At 42.0% G+C, this 24,571-nt stretch overlaps 1 protein-coding gene across 1 annotated transcript in view; it reads left to right on the top strand.

Annotated features, from left to right (window-relative positions):
- The window catches only part of LOC309565747 (uncharacterized protein), a gene marked incomplete at both ends in the record, with an annotated part of 54,417 nt that overhangs the window by 17,893 nt on the left and 11,953 nt on the right, over window positions 1-24,571 (top strand). The window contains 4 exons of the mRNA XM_082270729.1: window positions 869-897; window positions 10,671-10,802; window positions 11,764-11,830; window positions 15,505-15,618. Coding sequence (XP_082126855.1) covers window positions 869-897; window positions 10,671-10,802; window positions 11,764-11,830; window positions 15,505-15,618 — 342 coding nt within the window. The remainder of the gene's footprint in view (window positions 1-868; window positions 898-10,670; window positions 10,803-11,763; window positions 11,831-15,504; window positions 15,619-24,571) is intronic.

Raw genomic sequence — 24,571 nt, 5'->3', positions numbered from 1 at the left:
TCATAGTCAGTGACATTGTAAAAAAATAAAATAAAATGATAAAAAATATTACAAAAAAAACTACTGACACCAGTGGGTGAACCTCCAGGATCGCAAAGGTCACACTTGGAACCAGGGCCTGGCATTCCACCACCGTGGGGAGGCCCCAAGATGGCAGGAAGGGGGCCTACTGCAGAACTTGTGAAAGGCTCCTGCTGCGGGCCTGTAATAAAGGGCCCTAGGATCAGTGGGAAGAGACCCAGGCTTGAAGGGAAGGGCCCGACCGACCCTTCATGGTTTCTTGCACCGGGGCCCTGAAGGTTCTAGTTACGCCTCTGTGAATTTATACTGTAAGTAAAGTGCTGTGTAAATTGATGGTGCTATATTACCATCAAAACATAAAATATATTGTATACAGTACAGTTTCAGAACTGTAGATACACCCCCCCCCCCGCAACATTTTTCCGCTTGCACTGTAGTGCAAGCAGGTATCACCTACATTGGAGTAGCAACTCTGCTCTGAATTTAGGAGCAGTGCAGCATTGTTGCCACATCAGCACAGGAAGCTGTATTAGGTGGAGTTTACTGGCAGAATTATCAGGTTTTTGTGGGACTTTTCAGGAGGACTATGAGAAAACTGTAATGTGCAGATGCATTCGAAATTCAGTGCTGCATAGTATCAGGGACCTGTCCCTCGTCTTCCTGTGCAGTGTGTGGATATAAGAAGATTGCCTGTACATATTTACAAATCCTCCAGCAAAGATAACAGTAAATGTACAGTATTTGTATTTTAATTACAGGTTTAGCACTATATAGGGAAAACTCACAGTTATTCATTTAATTAATATTTTCCTTAGTAACTCAGAATTTATTTATTTTTGTTTTACAGGCTCAATACAATGACAAAGCACAAAACAGGTAAGTATCTTTAAATAATTACTGTATATATTTAGGTCTGTTTAACTGCCTAAATGTTGCATGTACAATGCAGAGCAGTAAGAGAGTATTCACCTCTTAGCAGTTTTAACAATAAATTTGATTGGATCTGTTTATATATAATAGTGAATGTCACTTCTGAACTGATTTTCTCTGCTTAAAGTAATACTAAACACAAACTGTTTAATTTACATTGTCACTTCTATTTCTGTATGTGGATTATGACACTGTAATAATTATTTTAATTTAAAAAACTTCTAAGTACCTTTTTTCTTAATCGATATACAGCTATCACATGACCCAGATCTTTCCCAGCCTATCTGCAGGGAAAAATAAGCAGGAGCTGCTGCTGGTCACATGTTCATAAAAAATGCCTTTGAAATACAATGTAAAATAAATAATATCAATAAACTGTTTTAAATTGTCATACAAATATATATTTGAAATCAAATCTTTATTATTTTGTGGAAATAACATGGTGTGGGTGGATCTCTGCCAGTCACATGCTGTGTCACGTCCCTCCAGCCTGTGTCTTAGAATAAGAGGGAGATGAACCCACCGTTAATCTACATGTAATATCCGCCCCCATTGTGTTTAGCTGGTTAGTGGGCTTGGGAGGGAGTGGGCTGTCATTTACCACTGTGTAAACCCCAACATGTTTGACTCTATAGTCACATGGGCTGCTCAGATGTGATAGAGAGGAACTGCTCAGCATAGAAACTCACTCAAAACGGAGCATGTGCACAGCTGCCACCACAGCTGCAAAATTCCTAGCTGAATTGGGGACATGAACAGAAGATGGAGAGAGAGAGCAGCTGGATCAACCAGGTTTTTTTGCAGAATACAGAAAACAAATCTCATTGTGACTGAGAGATCCATTCACAAAGCGGTATCTTACCGCATCCGAGTATGCGGTAAGATACTGCGTAGCGTTTTTTTTTTTTCAAAACATTTTTTAGCATTCACTAAAAAACCCTAAAATACCAGACGAGTTATTTTATAAAGTCATGTCGTATTTTAGTAGTTAAAGCCTGCAGTACTATACTGCCAGCAGTAGCCGGCATGCTTAACATAGGCTGTCACTAGCTGGTTGTTAAGGAGCAGGCAGCCACCAGCGTACCTAAAAACCAGTAACTGTCATGGTTAACGTGTTGGCTAGCCATTGCATCCTTAACAACCAAGCAGTCACCAGCTGTCAGTGGGGTTACCCACTGAATGTAAAAAAAAATATAGCTGGCAATAACAATAAAAAAAAAAAAACAGCATAGGGTCCCCCTCAATCCATACCAGGCCCTTGCAGTCTAGTATGGATTTTTGAGGGAACCTCCACACCAAAAAAAAAAAATGTCCTGCAACCCCCCCAAATTTCATACCAGACCCTCATCTGAGCATGCAGCCTGGCAGGTAAGGAAAGGGAGGGAACGAGTGAGCACCCCCCTGAACAATACCAGAGCACATGCCCTCCACATTGATTGGGACAAGGGCCTCTTCCCCACAACCCTGGCCGGTGGTTGTGGGGGTCTGCAGGCGAGGAGATTTTTTGGAATCTAGAAGCCCCCAGATCCCATCCCATCCCCTCCCTCCATGTGAATGAGTATGGGGTAGAAGAAGGACAAAGGGAGGGACAGAGAGGAGATGACAGCTTGATTGAAGATTCACACTGTTGTACCAGGCCACAGATATTGGCAGCCATAAAGTAAAACACTTCATCCCCATTGGTTGCTTTATTTACTTTCATATTTCGCTTCTTAGCATCTTTTTTAACATGGCATTACATTAGTATTCTCAACAATGCCAAAGTTTACTAAATAGCACCAAGACCTCTCTCTGGAAGAGATGAGATGCTCTGTGGACTAATAACTTTTTTGATGACACAGATCCCATACAGGTGGATGACCTGGGTGGTCCAGGGACATTTCTGCTGCCCCAGGCTTGGCTGCCTGCTACTATTCAAGGAAATATTAAGTCTTTCTTCAGTCCAAAAAATGTAAGGAATGTCACACCCTCAGTTTATTGACAGGACCTGAAGCTTTGCTGAGTCATGCAGCAAGACGTATTTCTAACATGTTCAGGCGAATCAACAGCAGAATATCTGAAAAAAGTACATTTATGAAATAGACTAATGAAAGTTATGCATGAACCTGATTTAAAATTTTATGACATTGCTAGTAAAATCTTTCCATATTTAGGGCCCATTCACAATTATGCATATAGCAGTGATGGCAAACCTATGGCACGCGTGCCACAGCTGGCACATAGAGCCCTCTCTGTGGGCACACGAGCTAAGTTGTCATATCGCTACCTGCCCCCAGCTGGACCTCAGATTTTTTTTTTTTTTATGCCTCTGCATCTCTGCACATCAATGTGTGTATCAGTACATAATGTCACACGATTTTGCCCTACACAGGGCCATGGTAATTTTGCCTTTGCTTGGCTTGTTACCTGGGGATCAGGGAGTGTCTCTGCTGTGGGGCCATGTTGTCTCCATTCGGCACACGGGGGGCCCCCAATGATTGACTCATGTGGCGTCATCGGTGCAGGATAGGGCCTCCCTTCTTGGGAGTTCTGCTCGTGGACTGGTGGAGCCACGCGCATGTGCCAGTGGACTTGGTACACATTGACTGTCGGGGAGGCGCCATGCACTCCAGGCTCGGTTGGTCCCAGAGATGCCTCCCCGCATGCGTGGTATTACCCTGAGCCGCACATGTGCGTGGGCATTCAGCACCCTATTTAGGTCACCAGGCAGGCTGCATCCACAGTGCTTTGCCCTGGAGGACACCATTGGGACATCAGTAGAATTTTACCAACAGGTAATTTCCATCTCCATCTTGGATGTAGGGCCCCATGGTCCACATACATAGTACACTGATTGCGTGAATCATGAAATGCACCAACACTCACGATGAAGAACCCCATTACTGTCAATGGCCCCGCCCACACCTGAGTGTTCTGTCATCTGAAAAAGCACAAAAAGATTTTTTTTGGGCATAATCGTACATTTTTGGTTCCTTTGAGCTCATTTAGAGGGATGATAAGTCCCATCCTCTGTACAGAGCTCCTGGCAGGTTTAATTCAGTGTTGGCACTTCAAAATAAATACGTTGGTTTTGTGTTGCAGTTTCGGCACTCGGGCTCAAAAGGCCATCACTGCATTATGGTAACATGCGGTAAAACATACATTTTAACCCATGCCAGCGCATGAACCATGGTGCATTGCCATGCAATTAATTTTGAATAGCACTACAAATGCACTATTACAATAGTGGGCAATGCATCCACAGTTTGGTGCACCACAATGCATATACCCTGCATTAGAAAAAGGCTCATGTTTGTTTTTATGTCCATTCAAAAAGAAGTATCAGTGCTTTTTTATTACAGTGATCCCTCTCTCTAGGCAAAAAGTACAAGTAGTATTTTGCCCCATATTCCTACATGTTGTGGAAAGCTAGCTACATGCAGAATGCCCTCCTCCCCCCACGGCCATGCGACAATGCAGATAGTAAGGGGATGGAGCTTATCTCTGGTTCCAAGCACTTTCCAAGCACTTGATGGTGCTTGTCTCAGGAAAATGCTTGGAGCCAGAAATAAGCTCAGTCTCCTTGCCAGCTAAGTTGTCGGAGGCCATGGAGAGAGGGGAAGGGGTGGGTTTTCCGGTTCAAACAACTAACTAACCCTCTACAGCCCATAGGGAAGATGAGACAAAGTACTACATGTACTCTGTCTCCTGGTTGAGGGAACACTGTATTAAAAAAAAAAAAAAGAAATTAGACTTCTTCTGTAGGGTGGACTGTTAGACAAATCAAAATGAAAGGGCTGCTTTTCACGGTGTATCATAATGCATTATAGCACACTGCATTACACAACAATAGGGTTCTATTTATGTGTGAATCCTTGGTGAAAAGTGTGTGAATCATGCTTGAAAACATTTATAAATATATCCTTTGGTGTGAATATACTTAAAGTAAAACTTTCATCAGAAAAACATGGAGGCTACAATTAACGACTTCTCCTTTTAAAAGCGCTAGATGCCCAGCTGTCAATCTCACCATACTATGACTCATTGACACAGAACAAGTATGCAGATAAGGATTTCTGATTTTGTTCTAGCTTTTGATATGCAGATTTATTCCAGGTCAGTGACTCAGAAAGTACTGGACCCAGAGGGTCAATACAACAGACAACTAACATTTTTAGCAAAGACAGCCCCCATGTTTCTCTCATCACAGGTTTACATTAAAAGTGATACTAAAGCCCCCCCCCCTTTTTTCTTCTTTAAAAATATTAAACATGTTATACTTACCTACTTGGGAAGTATACCAAAAAATGGTTTTGCACAGAGCAACCCGGATCTCGGGGTCCCTTGGCTGCGCTCCTGGCCCCTCCCTCCTATTGAGTGCCCCCACAGCAAGCAGGTTGCAATGGGGGCACCCGAACCGAGGCGCAGCTCCCTGTGTCCACTCAGACATGGAACTCGTGGGTTCTGCCCTGCCCCCTCTCTCTCCTGATTGGCTAACTGACTTTGAATGAAAGCAAGGGGAGCCAATGGCACCACTGCTGTGTCTCAGCCAATCAGGAGGGAGAGTCCGGGATGGCCGAGGCATTTGTGCAACATCGCTGGATAGAGATGGGCTCAGGTAAGTATTAGGGGGGCTGAGGGGGGCTGCTGCACACAGAAGGTTTTTTTATCTTAATGCATAGAATGTAATAAGATATAAAAACCTTCTGCCATTACAACCACTTTAAGGCTGGATTCATCCATTCATTCTGCATTGCACCCCAACACACCTCTCTCAACACACCTGCATTGTAGCCCACCATAATGCACAGTAATACACTGCTATCCATTGTAGTGCACTGCGCTGTTAAAAAAAAGTAGTGTGTGCACCAATTCAGTTGCATTAGACAGCCCACTCATATAAATGCTCTGCCTTAATGCAATATTTGTTAATACATGTGCATTAAATGCAATGCAAAGATGTAAATGGGCCCAAAAATTGAAATCCAGGTAGACTGAAAGTATTATATGTAATTATCAAATAATATATTAATAATTTATTATTAAATACTGTAGTATATAACCAGTATTGGTTACTTGGTGCCCTGAACATATATTGTGTTTCAATGTTACGATCTCATTTGATTTCCTTGTTACTCATATGCAACTTTATGAAAACTCTAACACTTAACATCTTTGAAACAAATATATATAGCTGGTATAAGCTTTAAACCTGCCTTCATGTTAGCTTATTTGGTGGAGTGGAAGAGGAGGGTCCAACAAATCTGGCTTTGCCGGTGCTACAGAGACAGCCAGTTAAGCATACTACATATAATTATAAAAATAAATCATTATAAATATAAATAAATATAATTAATAAAAATTTGATTTTTTTTTCTACATACTTACCTATAAAATCAATTTCTTTGAGTACATCAAGGGACATAGGGCAGGTTATATACATTACTATCTGGGTTATGCACCACCTATAGGTGAATAGACACTGGCCGACCAAACAAAAAACAGGAAGTCCTCCTCTATATAACCTCTACCATACATGAAGTACTTCAGTTTTGTAGCAAGCAATAAACTCCCAAAAAAGAGGGGAGGGGCTTTTGTGTCTCATGATGTACTCAAAGAAATGGATTTTACAGGTAAGTATGTAGAAAAAATCGAATTTTCTTTATCGTATATCACGGGACACAGAGCAGGCTATATGCATTACTATCTGGGATGTCCCAAAGCAATCCCTTTGAGGGGAGGGAGACACAATGCAAGAAAAAAAAAACACCATCAATCTTATATAGCAGCCTGTAACACACTATTGCCAAAAGCCAAATCCTCTGCTACTCTAACATCCACTTGATAACATTTTATGAAGGTATGTACTGAAGACCAGGTAGCAATAGTGGCAATAGTGTGTTACAGGCTGCTATATAAGATTGATGCTGTTTTTTTTTCTTGCATTGTGTCTCCCTCCCCTCAAAGGGATTGCTTTGGGACATCCCAGATAGTAATGCATATAGCCTGCTCTGTGTCCCGTGATATACGATAAAGAAAATTCGATTTTTTCTACATACTTACCTGTAAAATCCATTTCTTTGAGTACATCACGAGACACAAAAGCCCCTCCCCTCTTTTTTGGGAGTTTATTGCTTGCTACAAAACTGAAGTACTTCATGTATGGTAGAGGTTATATAGAGGGGGACTTCCTGTTTATTTGTTTGGTCGGCCAGTGTCTATTCACCTATAGGTGGTGCATAACCCAGATAGTAATGTATATAACCTGCCCTATGTCCCTTGATGTACTCAAAGAAATGCATTTTATAGGTAAGTATGTAGAAAAAAATCTAATTTTTAGTGCATTTTATATGTAGTATGCTTAACCAGCACTTTCTATGGCTAAATATGACTAAAGGGCGTTTAAAGGGTAGGATGTTACTGTATAGCTGGGCCACAGCTATGGAACTATTAGGCTACAGTCATTACAGTTATAGTTGAACTAAAGGGCTTCGTAACTTTTTACACCATAGACTTCACATTTCATCATTCATCCCTGACTGGCAAACTGCAGGAAAAAAACTGGTCTCTGTTTTGTCTCTATTGGGCATTATTATCTATTATTACTGCCACAGCTGATAAAACAGATCTGATCAAGTTTAAAGGCAAAAACTAAGCAATTTATAAAATTATGGAAAACAGCACTGTATGAACAGAATATATACAGTAACCATATACTCTTCAGTTATACAATACTGTGCAAAAGTTTTAGGCAGGTGTGAAGAAATGCTGTAAAGCAGGGATTTCCAACCCGCAGCCCGAGGGATGCATGCAGCCCCGGTGAGTTTAGCATGTAGCCCTGGCCTATCTGGAGGGAGCAGCAGCTTACATTGACAAGCCAGGCAAATGCACATCTGGAGGGATGTCTGGACTGTCATGTTTGCAATAGAGCTGTCACAGTGCGCAGGGGCGCCAGGTAATTGTGCTGACCCCCCAAAATCTAAAACTAATCAATATTTGGTGTGACTATCTTTTGGCTTGAAACCAGCATCAATTCTTACACTTGCACACTTTGTACACTTGCACAAAGTCAGGGATTTTGTAGGATTAGAGTAAGGTGTATGATTAACCAATTTTATCAAGCAGGTGCTAATGATCATCAATTTCATATGTAGGTTGAAACACAGTCATTAAATGAAACAGAAACAGCTGTGTAGAAGGCTTAAAACTGAGTGGCTAACAACAAAGCTCTGCTACTAAGGTGAGGTTGTAGAAGACAGTTTCATGTCACAGGTCATATACCATGGCAAGATTGAGCACACAAGGTAGTTATAATGCTACAGCAAGGTTTCTCCCAGGCAAAGATTCTCTGAAGAAGCACAAAGAAACGGGCAACGTTGAGGACTATAGACACAGTGGTTGGCCAAGGAAATTTAATGCAGCAGATGAAAGACAGATCATGTTCACTTCCCTTCAGCATTGGAAAATATCCAGCAATGCTATCAGCACAGAACTGTCAGGAACCAGGAGGACCCAGCTACACCCATCTACTGTCCAGAGACATCTGGTCAGAAGTGGTCTTCATGGAAGAATTGCAGCCAAAAAAAAAACATCCAACGTGGAAATAACTCTAAGTGACTCAATTATGCATGAAAACATAGCATCTAGGGTGCATTAAAATGGTAGCAGGTGCACTGGACTGATAAGTCAAAATGTAAAATATTTGGCTTTAGCAGGAGGCAGTTTGTTCACAAAGGGCTGAAGACCGTTACAATAATGAGTGTCTGCTGACAACAGTGAAGCATGGTGGAGGTTACTTCCAAGTTTGGGGCTGCATTTCTGCAAACGGAGTTGTAGATTTGGTGAGGATCAGTGGTGTCCTCAATGCTGAGAAATATAGACAGATACTTATCCATGATGCCATACCATCAGGGAGGTGTGTGATTGGCCTCAAATGTATTCTGTAATGGAACAACGACCCCAACCACGGCCCCTGGAAGTGATGGTTTGGCCCCCACAGAGCCCTGATCTCAACATCGAGTCTGTCTGAGATTGCATGAAGAGACAGAAGGATTTGAGGCAGCCTACATCCCCAGAAGATTTGTAGCTAGTTCTCCAAGATGTTTGGAACAGCCTACCCGCCGATTTCCTTCAGAAACTGTGTGGAAAGTGTACCTAGAAGAATTGATGCTGTTTTGGAGGCAAAGGGTGGTCACACCAAATATTGATTGGATTTGGATTTCTCTTCTGTTCAGTTACTAATTTTTCACTCAGTTTATTAATAGATAAAAATAAACTATTAACACTTCTATTTCTGAAAGCCTTCTTAACCACTTTAACACTGCTCACTGTGCTGCTACTGCGGCACAGTGGCTCGTTATCTTCTGGCGATGTAGACCTACGTCACCAGACATTCCCCTCTCTCGCCGCCGGAGGCTCGCTCCCACTGTATTCAGTCACAGCGGGAGTCGGGCCAGGGGAGGAGCGGCAGTGATCACTGCTGCTCTTCCCCGATCGTCGGGGATCGAGTGTGTAGATCCGCCCGCTTGTGTAAACAAAGTGGGCGGATCTCCTAAGTGACAGGCAGGGTCAGATTGCAGGATTCAGCATAGCTGAACCTGCGATCTGTGCCTATGTCACATAGTCCCCTCCCCCCACACATGTTAGTAAGCACCAGGCATACATTAACCCCTTGATCACCAATAAAAGATAACCCCTTCCCTGCCAGTGTCATTTTTACAGTAACAGTGCATATTTATAGCACTGATTACTATAGTAATGTCACTGTTACCCCCAAAAGTGTCAAAAATGTCAGTCAAGGGTCCGATCTGTCCGCCGCAATGTCGCAGTCCCGCAAAAAAATCGCAGATCGCCGCCAGATCGCCACCATTACTAGTTAAAAAAAAACAATAAAAATGACATAAATTTCCCGTAGATTGTAGCTGCGATAACTTTTGCGCAAACCAATCAAAATACGCTTATTGCGATTTTTTTTACCAAACATATGTAGCAGAAAACAAATTGGCCTAAAATGTTAAAACATTTTGATTTTTAATTTTTTTTGGGGGGGAATTTCTTATAAACAAATGTGAAAAATATTGTTATTTTTTCAAAATTGTCGCTCTTTTTTTGTTTATAGCGCAAAATTTGCACAGGTGATCATATACCACCAAAAGAAAGCTCTATTTGTGGGGGAAAAAAGTACGTCAATTTAATTTGGGTACAGCGTCGCACGACCGTGCAATTGTCCATTAAAGTAACGCAGTGCCGAATCGCAAAATATGGCCTGGTCAGGAATGGGGTAAAATCTTCCAGTCTTAAAGTGGTTAAAAATACGCTCATTGAGAATTTTTTTGTCAAAGACATGTAGCTAAATACATTTTGGCCTAAATATATGACAATAATTGAATATATTGGATATTTTTTAACTGTCATAGTAGAAAAATATTGTTATTTTTTCAAAATTGTCGCATGTTTTTATTAATATTGCAAAAAATAAAAATCGCAGAGATGATCAAATACCACCAAAAGAAATCCCTGTTTGTGGGAAAAAAGGACGTAAATTTTGTTTGGGTACGGCGTTGCATGACCGCGCAATTGTCAGTTAAAGTCACACAGTGCCAAATCGCAAAAAGTGTCCCAGACGTAAGACAGCAAAATCCTCCGGGGGTAAAGTGGTTAATTGACAGCCTTTTTTTACAGCACTTTATATTTATGTATGTATTTATGACTTATCTAACTCCCTTCCTTTCTGCTGTCAGTAATCTTTCCTTGGAATCTACTACAAAAGTGCCTATCATACCCCCACCAGCTTGGTGGGGAGACTCTGGGAGCCCGGCAGCATCTCAGCACTCAGACAAAACCACGGAGAACCATGGAGACCAATCAAGAAGGTGAGGAAGCTACTCTATGCTAAAATGAGACATAACCAATTCTATTCTCATTTCCTTTTTAACAATTTTTATGTAAAACACATTTCACCCTAAAGTGTAAGGCCATTTCATAAAGTAAAGTGCACTTACACTTTAAAGTAAACCTGCCATAAAGCTGGGCAATCCAACGTGAGCACATGATGAATAATTTATAACCAGCAGTTACCTGGTATCAAACCATCATATCAAAATGATCTGTGGATCTAGAGATACAGATAGCTGAGGTTATACTTCTTCAAATCTAATATACCCCTGTTCTATCCCATCCACCTATTAGTCTTTGATGTCCATTTTATTGTCATGGGCAGCTTTATTAGTCAATAGGGAGACCTTGAAGATAAAAGGAGGTAGTAGAAAGTTTGAGTTTTGTATAAAACTTAAATTGCTGTATCTTTTTTATTTACTTGTTGCTTTGAATTGTGCTTGCTTGGTTTGGAGTGTAAGATCTTGTAGGGGGGTTCAAGAAGACCTTTTTTTTATAACTGCATAGACCCCTGATCAAATTGTGTCCACCTCAGATGCATGCACCCCTGCATCCCACACTTGCGGTCTTTATAACCCACAGACAAAATCTTCTTGCTCCTGGCCATGCTCTTCAGACTTTTATGGGGCCATTATCTGAGGTAGAAGACACTTGCATAATGGCCATACTAGGGGTTTTGGAAATCGAATGCGCAGGCATCGCCAGCATCAAGTATATTTGGCTATATTATGTGAAGGTTCAGGAAAGTATACATCTAAAGCAGGGGAGGGAGGATTATTCTGATCAGGAAGCATAGGAGGTTAGGATAACTGTACCTTATGATTGAATTTTCAGTTTTTCTTTCAATATCTTTAATATTAATACAAGATGTACATAAAGTGAAGTGAAACATGGGTTTACTGGCCCTTTAACAGTATCCCAAATGTTTTTTTTCTGCAGGATCAAAGATAAGTTTCCTGGCACTCAGCCATCCAATCAGAGCCAAGAAGCTAATCTCAACTCCTCTGTAAGTCAGCATGCACTGAACTTTACTAAATTGCATTACTTTTATTATTTTATTTAATCTGTTACTTTATATGCCTTTTACTGTGCTTTATGGACATTTTACCATTTCTTATCAGTGTTTGCAGTGGAAGATTATTCATTACTAATATTACTTTGTACAATTATTTCCAAGAATCATTCCACTAAAATATACAACTGTGAGTGTTCAAAGGTATCCACATTTACAAAATTATCTGTAGAATCTAAATGTCTGCCATTCAGTACTGTCTGGGAAGATTATATTCTATCAGACACTGGGCCACGGCCAGGAGAAATTCTTAACTATTAAAGCCTAGTATACATTACTAGTTTTTATGTTCAACCCAGCGAGTTGAACAAAACAAAACTCACAGCTCAGGTCGGAGCTGCTGTACTAACAATGAAAAGAAGATGTACACCGCTCAGGTGGATCTATATCCACAATCAGCCATGGGTACTGGACCTTGGATCGCCACCGGATAACAGGAACATGAAGAGAAAGTGGCCGCACACCAAAACGATGACTTGATAGTAGCAAAGATTTATTTGTACAAATCTGGATACAAGGTACAACAGAATGGAAATGGTAGACGCGTTTCACACGACCAACAGCGTGCTTGTTCACGTGTACCTTGTATCCAGATTTGTACAAATAAATCTTTGCTACTATCAAGTCATCGGTTTGGTATGCGGCCACTTTCTCTTCATGTTCCTGCTGTACTAACAATCCAATGTTAGTACAGCGAACCCTCCCCTGCTCTGCCTATTGTGTTCTGACAGGGGGACAGCCCCCGCCAGAACACTCCAGTCAGAGCTTTCAGCAGCAGACCCTTTTTTGGTCATGACCCTGTGCAGCCGGCTTCTGTCGGACCGGCTGCCATACACACGGGCCAAATGTTGGCCGTATTCTATTGAAATAGCTGATGTCGCCCAACATTCGGCCCCTGTGTACTAGGCTTTAGTCAAGCAACTGTGTTTATTTTGAAAGACATTTTGGATACAGCATGGAGGGTATTTTTTTTTAATCTATCTGTATCCTTTTGAGATTACCCTTCATTTCCTGTCCTGTAGACACAACAGACAGTAAGAAGAAATCTCTCCAAGTGAAAGAAATCTCCCTTTTTTGTCACTGGAACACGTTTCCCCATTAAAAGACTTCCCCTCTATCAAAATGTTGGAGTTTTATTCACTGCCTGTGTTAGACACTGTGGTCCCCACTACAAATAGAGAAAGCAAATCTTCCCAGTGGGGTCATAGATAGCAATAAAACCTTTTAACCACTTGCCGACCGCCGCACGACTATTTACTGCGGCGGTCAGCCCCTCACAGGCAAAGGGCTACGTCGCTAGCCTGTGAGGCTCTAGGGAGCGAGCGCGTGCCGCCGAAGTCGCGCTCCCGCTCGGTCATGGACCCCCCGCGCGTGTGCCCTGTAGACCGATGTCCGCCGGGCACTCGCGATCATCCGTTACACCGGAAGAAAGGCAGGCGGCTAATGTAAACAAAGCCGCCTGTCATTCTTCCCTGTGTAAGAATGGAGATCATACGGTTCTACTATGTAGGACCGTTGATCTCTGTTCTTACATATCAAGCCACATCCAATCACAGTTAGAAACACTTAACCCCTCCCTCTCAAAAAAGTTAACCCCTTCACTGCCAGTGTCATTTTTACAGTAACAGTGCATATGTATAGCACTGATTACTTTAGTAATGTCACTGGTAACCCCAAAAGCGTCAAAAATTTCAGTCAAGGGTCCGATCTGTCCGCCGCAATGTCGCAGTCCCGCAAAAAAAAAATCGCAGATCGCCGACATTACTCGTTAAAAAAAAAACAACAAAAATGACAAAAATCATTCCCTTAGTTAAACGCAATAACTTTTGCGCAAACCAATCAAAATACGCTTTTTGCGATTTTTTTTTACCCAACATATGTAGCATAAAACAAATTGGCCTAAAATGTTAAAAAATTTAGATTTTTACATTTTTTGGGGGGAATTTCATATAAAAAAATGTGAAAAATATTGTTATTTTTGCAAAATTGATGCTCTTTCTTTTGTTTATAGCGCATGATCAAAAAATCGCACAGGTGATCAAATACCACCAAAAGAAAGCTCTGTTTGTGGGAAAAAAAGGACGTCAAATTCGTTTAGGTACAGCGTCGCACGACAGCGCAATTGTCTGTTAAAGTCACGCAGAGCCGAATCGCAAAATAGGCCCTGGTCAGGAAGGGGGTAAAATCTTCCGGGGCTTAAAGCTGAGTTCCGGGCACAGAAATGATTTTTTGATGAACATACCCCCGGGACAGTCAGGGCTAGCACATTCCACAATGGCTAGCCTCTGATCTGTCCCGGTTCGCACTTACCTTTTAGAAGAAATACTTACTTAGAAAATTTCTTCCACAGCGTTTCCATCTCTGTTGTGGGCAGCTGAAGCCGGCGCAGTCCTCTTCTCTGTCTTCTTCCGCGTCTTCGTGTCCCAGAATGCACTGCACCGGCCCCTCTCGTCATTTCCGGTGCGGCGTCGCCCGGAAATGACGAGCGGGGCCGGTGCCGTCGCATTGATTCCTGGGAGCTATGACGTTTAGCTCCCAGGAATCATCGCGAGGCAGGAAGTGATGGGGTGAGCCTCGGCGCTGGAGGAGGAAGCAGTCATAGGTGAGTATTTACGATCTTCAATAAAAAGGTGAGTAAACAAAAAAAATAAAAATAACTATCCAATTCCTTTTCAGGTGAGCTCTACCTAGCGGAGGGGCACAAAAAAAAAAAAAATCGTTTTTGTGCCCGGAACTCCGCTTTAAGTGGTTAAACAGGCCAATGGTAAAGCCAAACAAATGTCAGAGTCTGACATTTTAATGACAAAATTAGTCATTTGAATGACTGGAGCTCTCACTGGACTGTATATATGTGGATTCTCAGCTCAGGGGATTCTTCCCATTTCTAAGAGGTTGTAGAGTGTTGCAGAACCAGAATAAGTGTGCCCAGTGATAATCTGTATCCAGAGCCTCAATTTTACTTGTACATGAACAAAAAAACCTCAGGGGTTTCAACCCTTCCCCACTCTAAAGTTGCAGCTCCAGATACACTTAAGGTCAGAATATTTTCTCAGTTTAGCTCAGCTTTGTGAGTTTCATACACGTTTCCTATTCCGTTTCTTTCTGCCATATCAAGCAGGTCTTTCATCATGTCTTTGTTTGGCACTGCATCCACTTTAATTAAAGGACATGCAGAATTAAGGATTTAGGATTACGTGTTCCAAAAACACTAGGTCACCAATGACCAACTAAGTTTTCTAGTATTCTAAAACAATACTAAAATAAAATATAAATGATCTGGGCACGTAGACTGTGTCTCATATATGTATCCGTATATGTATGCATAAATAGAGTTTATCTCGAAACTATCTGATTTTATTTATATCTCCCCTATTTTTGCGAGATTTTATACAATGGCTAAAATCAGTACAATATAATATATATTTTAATTATGTAATCTTTTAGGTTAGTAGGTGACATATTCTTTAGTATGAATTGAACATGTGGTTGAATTCCAATACATAGTTCACTGTTTAAGTTTCTATTATGTTTTATGACTCCCATAAAGTATGTCTTGCTTATTTTATTGCGACTTGCCTAAAACTCTTGTTTCACTGCCCTTTATGTAGAATCTGAGTGAGAACTTGGAGCAAGATAAAGACTCCTTGAACCAGAAGATCACTGAGCTCCTTGAACATCTTGTACGGGCACAAAGTACCATCTGTGCCCTGGAAAAACTAAATGTAAGATCTTTTCTTTAGCTTCACGGGTTAGGAAAAGTACACTGCTCAAAAAAATTAAAGGAACACTTTTTAATCAGAGCATAGCATAAGTCAATTAAACTCCTGGGATATTGTTTTGGTCAGTTAAGTAGCAGAGGGGGTTGTTTATCAGTTTCAGCTGCTTTGGTTTTAATTAAACTAACAACAGGTGCACTAGATGGGCATCAATGAGACAACCTCCAAAACAGGAATGCTTTTACAGGTGGAGGCCACTGACATTTTTTTTTCCCTACTCATCTTTTCTGACTGTTTTTCACTGGTTTTGCATTTGGCTAGGGTCAGTGTCACTACTGGTAGCATGAGGCGATACCTGGAACCTATAGAGGTTGCACAGGTGGTCCAAATCCTCCAGGATGGCACATCAACACATGCCATTGCCAGAAGGTTTGCTGTGTCTCCCAGCACAGTCTTAAAAGCATGGAGGATATTCCAGGAGACAGGCAGTTACTCTAGGAGAGCTGGACAGGGCCGGGAGGAACAGGATGAGCACTGCCAGAGCCCTACAAAATGACTTCTAGCAGGCCACTGGTGTGAATGTCTCTGACAAAACAATCAGAAACAGACTTCATAAAGGGTGGCCTGAGGGCCTGACGTCCTCTAGTGGGCCCTGTGCTCACTGCCTGGCACCATGGAGCTCGATTGGATTTGCCATTGAACACCAGAATTGGCAGGTCTGCCACTGGCGCCCTGTGCTTTTCACAGGTGAGAGCAGGTTCAATCTGAGCACATGTGACAGACATGAAAAGGTCTGGAGAAGCCCCTGAGAATATTGTGCTGCCTGTAACATCGTTCAGCATGACCGGTTTGGTGGTGGGATAGTGATGGTCAGAGGAGGCATATTCCTGGAGGGACGCACAGACCTCTACAGGCTAGACAATGGCACCCTGACTGCTATTAGGTAACACAATGAAATCCTTGGACCCATTGTCAGATTCTATGCTGGTGCAGTGGGTCCTAAGTTCCTCCTGGTGCACAACAATGCCCGGCCTCATGTGGCGAGAGTATTCAGCCAGTTCCTAGAGGATGAAGGAATTGATACCATTGAATGGTCCCTACGCTCGCCTGACCTCAATCCAATAGTAAACCTCTGGGACATTATGTTTTGGTCCATCTGACGCAACCAGGTTGCACCTCAGTCTGTTCAGGAGCTCAGTGATGCCCTGGTCCAGATCTAGGTGGAAATACCCCAGGACACCATCCGTTATCTCATTAGGAGCATGCCCCGACTTTGTCAGGCATGCATACAAGCACGTGGGGGCCATACAGACTACTGAGTACCATTTTGAGTTGCTGCAATGAAATTTCAGCAAAATGGACTAGCCTGCTGCATCTTTTTTTCACTTTGATTCTCGGGGTGTCTTTGAATTCAGCCCTCTGTAGGTTGATCCTTTTAATTTCCATCAACTGATGTGGCATCCTTTCCTTCCTAAAACATTACCCAGTCCATATCAGTATAGATATCCAGAATAAGATTTTTCCCCATTGAGATATGATGTGTTTTCAAAGTGTTCCTTTAACCACTTGCCGACCGCCGCAAGTAAATATACTGCGGCGGTCAGCCCCGGCCAGGCAAAGTGACGTATATAAACGTCACTAGCTTGTGACCGGCTTGTGAGCCAATAGCGGGTGAGCGCGCGCCCGCTGAGGCGCGCCCGCCGCGGCTCGTTCACTAAGCAGTCAGTGCGTGTGACCGGCGGACCCCATGTCCGCCGGTCACTCGGCGATCGTCGGTAGAGAGGGAGAAAGGCAGGCGGCTAATGTAAACAAGCCGCCTGTCATTCTCCCCTGTGTAAAAATGGAGATCAGATGGTTCTACTATGTAGAACCGTTGATCTCTGTTTTTACAATAGTGGACATGTCCTATCACAGTTAGAAACACGCCCCTAGGACACACTTAACCCCTCCCTCTCCAATACAGTTAACCCCTTCCCTGCCAGTGTCATTTTTACAGTAACAGTGCATATGTATAGCACTGATTACTGCAGTAATGTCACTGGTAACCCCAAAAGTGTCAAAAATGTCAGTCAAGGGTCCGATCTGTCCGCCGCAATCCCGCAAAAAAATCGCAGATCGCCGCCATTACTCGTTAAAAAAAAAACCACCAAAAATGACAAAAATCTTTCCCTTTGTTAGTAAACGCGATAACTTTTGCGCAAAGCAATCAAAATATGCTTTTTGCGATTTTTTTTACCAAACATATGTAGCATAAAACAAATTGGCCGAAAATTTAAAAAAAGTTTGATTTTTACATTTTTTTTGGGGAATTTCATATAAAAAAATGTGAAAAATATTGTTATTTTTGCAAAATCTACACTTTTTTTATTTATAGCGCATGATCAAAAAATCGCACAGGTGATCAAATACCACCAAAAGAAAGCTCTGTTTGTAGGGAAAAAAGGACGTCAAATTCGTTTAGGTACAGCGTCGCATGACTGCGCAATTGTCCATTAAAATCACGCAGTAAAAAATCGCAAAAAAAACCCTGGTCAGGAAGGGGGTAAAATCTTCCGGGGCTTAAGTGGTTAATTTTTTTGAGCAGTGTGTATAAATTGTACCTAGATTTTCTTAAGTTTTTTTTACAATTACCTGTGTTAGGATACGGAGGTATTCTTTTCATTTGGTGATGAGATCCATTCTGGTGAAGTAAGGCAAGACACAATAATGTGTGGAATGAAAACTTTTTTAATATATATTGCACCATTGCACCCACAAAATGTCTCTTCTTCTGATGAATAGAGGAATACAAATGCTCACTCACCTTTTCTGGAGAAATCTTGCTCTCTCTCCAGTCTAGGTTACATAAAAAGGCAAGGCACATAGTCATGTGATTTCTCCCCAAGGGCAGGATCAGTGTTCAGAATGCCTGCTCCTGTAAAATATATAAATCTCCTGTACTGAAAAATTCCCTTTCTGTTCTATTTCAGCAGCCTATCAACACTATTATGTGCTTCCCAGACTTACTACCAATATAATCCTTGAATCAGTGGAGTGCCACTTATTTTTACTACTTAATTATTACCGCATGTATAAACATATTCAAAAAGAATAAATCAACTCCACCTGTCCAAAATTTTTAATAATCGAATCACTCTTCCTTCTCATTATACTTATATTCTGCTTCCGTACGTAGAAGTGTATCACAAGTGTTTCACTCCAATATACCACAGTATTGTTTCATCCTTCATCCAATATATGTGATATTAAACATAAATACAATACACCACGCTGGAAATTAAATATTCTTGTAAAGTCCAATCCAAGTTATTATTATGTATCCAAATGTGTTACCATTGGGGAGCTTTCCCTGAGACTCAACAGGAAGTAGGAGGAAATCTTCCAAAGTGAGGGAAAACACCGCTCTTTAGACAGTTATTCAAAAATAAAAAAGAAATTGCCCAATGAAAGATTTACCATAACCTCTTGTTCTGGGGAAAACCTTAAAACTTTGGATACAAAAAAGCTCAGTTAAATAATTAATAAAAATGTATTAAAGTGGCATCCATCCCTAAATTGTTACAAAAACACATGGAGGGCTACACCCGGCTAAGGGTTGCCCCCAAGAGAGGACGGGGGAATGGGATGTTTAAGATGCCTCAAGTGAAAATCATATAACAGCCAACAACTTTATTAAGCCCTTTGGGGCTTTTGGGGTCCTTTGTCTGGTTCCCTCTTCATATATGCATGTATATGATTATGTACCCTATCTGTTCTTGGTCTTCCAAGAAAGCATATTGTGAATCCTTGTTTATTACTTATTGCAACTCTTTCAGGTTTTAATATGTCTGTATATTTTTTGCACTGTTCTATGTGAATTTATTTAATAAAGACTTTTTATTATATCTCTTGCTTCACTACTAGTATACCTATAGTAACATAGGTATTTTCATACATATGATTTTCACTTGAGGCATCTTGAACATCCCATCCCCCCGTCCTCTCTTGGGGGCAACCCTTAGCCGGGTGTAGCCCTCCATGTGTTTTTCTTAAAACTTTGGATTTCCCATAATTTTCTATTTAAGTGACAATGATCACCAGTACACATAGAGGGACGAATCCCCCTATATGGATACAGACAGCAATAAAAACTACATAGAGCAAGGGTCTTCGAACTATGGCCCTCCAGCTGTTCAGGAACTACAATTCCCATCATGCCTAGTCATGTCTGTGAATGTCAGAGTTTTACAATGCCTCATGGGATGTGTAGTTCCGCAACAGCTGGAGGGCCGTAGTTTGAGGATCCCTGACATAGAGGATATAACCATCATCCAATTTATCCAAAACTAAAAAATACATTTTATACATAAACATATATATATATACACTATATTACCAAAAGTATTGGGACACCTGCCTTTACACGCACATGAACTTTAACCACTTAAGCCCCGGAAGATTTTACCCCCATTCCAACCAGGGGGTATTTTGCGATTCGGCACTGCGTGAGTTTAACGGACAATTGCGCGGTCGTGCAACGCTGTACCTAAACGAATTTGGCGTCCTTTTTTTCCCACAAACAGAGTTTTCTTTTGGTGGTATTTGATCACCTGTGCGATTTTTTGATCACGCGCTATAAACAAAAAAGAGCGTCAATTTTGCAAAAATAGCAATATTTTTCACATTTTTTTATATGAAATTCCCCCAAAAAAAAATGTAAAAATCAAAATTTTTTAACATTTTCGGCCAATTTGTTTTATGCTACCTATGTTTGGTAAAAAAAAAATCGCAAAAAGCGTATTTTGATTGGTTTGCGCAAAAGTTATCGCGTTTACTAACAAAGGGAAAGATTTTTGTCATTTTTGTTGTTTTTTTTTTTAACGCGTAATGGCGGCGATCTGCGATTTTTTTTGCAGTACTGCGACATTGCGGCGGACAGATCGGACCCTTGACTGACATTTTTGACACTTTTGGGGTTACCAGTGACATTTCTACAGTAATCAGTGCTATATATATATATGCACTGTTACTGTAAAAATACACTGGTAGTGAAGGGGTTAACTTTATTTGGGAGGGAGGGGCTGTGTGTGTCCCTAGGGGCGTGCTTTCTACTGTGATTGGCTGTGGCTTGAGCTTTAAGGACACTGATCAACGGATCTACATAGTAGATCCATGTGATCAGTGTCTTTACAGCGAGGAGAATGACAGGCAGCTTGTTTACACAAGCTGCCTGACATTCTCCCTCTCCCCCGCCGATCGCCGAGTGGCCGGCGGACATCGGGTCCGCTGGTCACACGCGCGGGGGGGGGTCCGTGACCACGCGGGAGCACACCTCCGGGGGCGCGCGCTCGCTCCCTAGACCCTCACAAGCAAGCAACGTAGCCCTACGTTAGTTTGCCTGTGAGGGGCTGACCGCCGACGTAGATAGTCGTGCGGCGGTCGGCAAGTGGTTAATGTTCCCAGTCTTAGTCCATAGGGTTCAATATTGAGTTAGCCACTTTTTGCAGCTATAACAGCTTCTGGGAATTCTGTCCACAAGGTTTAGGATCGTGTCTAGGAATGTTTGACCATTCTTCCAGAAGTGCATTTGTGAGGTCAGGCACTGGTGTGGACTAGAAGGCCTGGCTCGCAGTCTCCGCTCTAATTCATCCCAAAGGTGTTCTATTGGGTTGAGGGCAGGGCTCTGTGCAGGCCAGTCAAATTATTTTCCCCCTAAATTCGCTTATCCATGTCTTTTTGGACATTGCTTTGTGCACTGGTGGGCAGTCATGTTGGAACAAGAAAGGGGCCATCCCCCCAACTGTTCCCACAAAGTAAGGAGCATGAAATTGTCCAAAATGTCTTGGTATGCTGATGCCCTAAGAGTTCCATTCACTGGAACTAAGGGGCCAAGCCTAACCCCTGAAAAACAACCCCACACCATAATCCCCCCTCCACCAAATAATTTGGACCAGTGCGCAAAGCAAGGTCAAGACACGGATGAGCCAGTTTAGGGTGGAGGAACTTGACTGGCCTGCACAGAGTCCTGACCTCAACCTGATAAAACACCTTTGGGATGAATTAGAGCGGAGGCTGCGAGCCAGGCCTTCCCGTCCACATCAGTGCCTGACCTCACAAATGCGCTTTTGGAAGAATGGTCAAGTATTCCCATAGACACACTCCTAAACCTTGTGGACAGCCTTCCCAGAATAGTGGAAGTGATTAAAGCTGCAAAGGGTGGGCCAACTCAATATTGAACCTTACGGACTAAGACTGTGATTGTATTAAAGTTCATGTGTGTGTAAAGGCAGGCGTCCCAATACTTTTGGTACTATAGTGTGTGTGTGTGTATATATTTATATATATATATTACAGTATCTCAAAAAAGTAAGTACACCCCTCACATGTTTGTAAATATTTTATTATATTTTTTCATGTGACAACACTGAAGAAATTACACTTTGCTACAATATTGGCCTCTTGCACACGATACTCCTTTTTGAGCAGTACAGTTACATAGTTAGTGAGGTAACAAACAAAACAAAAGAACACAGTCCATCCAGTTCAACCTATGATGTGTGTGTGTGTGTCTACTGTTAACCACACATTGTATACCCCTGCATGTTGTGGTCTTTAAGGTGCCCATCTAATAGTTTTTTGAAACTATCAAAGATCCCTGCTGATACGACTGTTTGTCCAAGAGAATTCCAAATCCTTACTGCTCTTACAGTAAAGAACCCAAGGCGTATTTTAAGGTTAAACCGCCTTTCCTCTAGTTTTAGTGAGTGGCCACGCATCTTATTGTATTTCCTTTCTCTGAATAGGTTTTTCCATATGCTAGGGTTTCCAGTACAATATTTGTACATTGATATCATATCCCCCCTCAATCGTCTCTTCTCCAGAGAGAATAAGTTCAGTGCTTGTAGTCTTTCCTCATAGCCGATGTCCTCCATTCCTCTAATTATTTTTGTTGCCCTTCTCTGGACTTTCTCCAGTTCCAGCACATCCTTCCTGAGGACCGCTGCCCAGAACTGGACAGCATACTCCAGCTGTGGCCGGACCAGTGTCTTGTAGAATAATCTCTTTATTTCTGGAGTGAATCTCCTTTTTTATACATCCCAGTATTCTGTTGGCTTTGCTTGCAGCGGCTTGGCATTGCATGCCACTGCCAAGCCTGTTGTCTACCAGAACCCCCAGGTCCTTTTCCATCCTAGACTCATCCAGAGTCCCCCCCCCCCCCCCCTAGTGAGTAGCTTGCTTTCTGGTTTCTGGCACCCAGGTGCATTACTTTACATTTTCCAACATTAAACCTCATCTGCCATGTAGTTGCCCACCCCGTTATTTTGTTCAGGTCCGCTTGTAAGATTTCCACATCCTGCATAGAAGATATTGGCATGCTTAGTTTAGTATCATCCGCAAATACTGAGATTTTGCTCGATATCCCCTCCTCTAGATCATTTATAAATAAATTAAACAGGATTGGCCCCAGGACAGAACCCTGGGGGACCCCGCTTTCCACACCCGCCCAATCTGAGTACTCCTCATTAATTACCACCCTTTGCAACCTCCCCTGGAGCCAGTTCTCTATCCAGGTACTCACCTTATGGTCCATACCTACCTTCCTTAGTTTGTACAGTAAGCGTTTGTGGGGAACGGTGTCAAAGGCCTTTGCGAAGTCCAGGTACACCACATCCACAGGCTTACCTTTATCTAGGTGGCAGCTCACTTCATCATAGAAGGTTAATAGATTGGTTTGGCAAGAACGATTTTTCATGAATCCATGCTGATTACTACTAATAATACCATTTTCATTACTAAAGTCTTGTATGTGGTCCCTTAACATCCCCTCCAAAATCTTGCAGACTACAGATGTTAGGCTGACCGGCCTATAGTTACCCGGGATATATCTCGGCCCCTTTTTAAATATTGGTACCACGTTTGCTCTTTTCCAATCAGCTGGCACCATACCCGTCTGTAAACTATCCTTAAAGATCAAGAATAATGGTCTGGCAAACACCTGGCTGAGCTCTTTAAGAACCCTCGGGTGCAAGCCATCCGGTCCCGGTGATTTATTTATGTTAAGTTTCTCTAGTTTAGTTCTAAGTCTATCTTCTGTTAGCCATGGCGGTATTTCCTGAGGTGTGTTGTTTAATTTGGCCTTACAAGCTGGGTTAGTGTAGCCCCCCGATTCTTTTGTGAAGACTGAAGAGAAGAATTTATTTAACACTACCGCCTTTTCCCTGTCCTCTGTGGCCAAAACTCCCTTATCGTCTTTTATGGGGCCAATGTGTTCTGGCCTCGCTTTCTTACTGTTTATATACTTAAAGAATTTCTTGGGGTTCTTTTTACTCTCTTCCGCTATACAGTCAGGTCCATAAATATTGGGACATAGACACAATTCTAATCTTTTTGGCTCTATACGCTTCCACAATGGATTTGAAATGAAACAAACAAGATGTGCTTTAACTGCATACTTTCAGCTTTAATTTGAGGGTATTTACATTCAAATCAGGTGAAAGGTGTAGGAATTACAACAGTTTGTATATGTGCCTCCCACTTTTTAAGGGACCAAAAGTAATGGGATAATTGGCTGCTCAGCTGTTCCGTGGCCAGGTGTGTGTTATTCCATCATTATCCCATTTACAAGGAGCAGATAAAAGGTCCAGATTTCATTTCAAGTGTGCTATTTGCATTTGGAATCTGTTGCTGTCCTCTCTCAATATGAGATCCAAAGAGCTGTCACTATCAGTGAAGCAAGCCATCATTAGGCTGAAAAACAAAACAAACCCATCAGAGAAATAGCAAAAACATTAGGTGTGGCCAAATCAACTGTTTGAAACATCCTTAAAAAGAAAGAACGCACTGGTGAGCTCAGCAACATCAAAAGACCCGGAAGACCACGGAAAACAACTGTGGTGGATGACCGAATCATTTTTTCCCTGGTGAAGAAAACACCCTTCACAACAGTTGGCCAGATCAAGAACACTCTCCAGGAGGTAGG

The sequence above is a fragment of the Pelophylax lessonae genome (assembly GCF_965119305.1).
Source record: "Pelophylax lessonae genome assembly, chromosome: 10".
In the NCBI taxonomy this organism is placed as follows: Eukaryota; Metazoa; Chordata; class Amphibia; order Anura; family Ranidae; genus Pelophylax; species Pelophylax lessonae.
The sequence above is the reverse complement of the archived record's forward strand: the minus strand, read 5'-3'. Positions and strand labels throughout refer to the sequence as shown.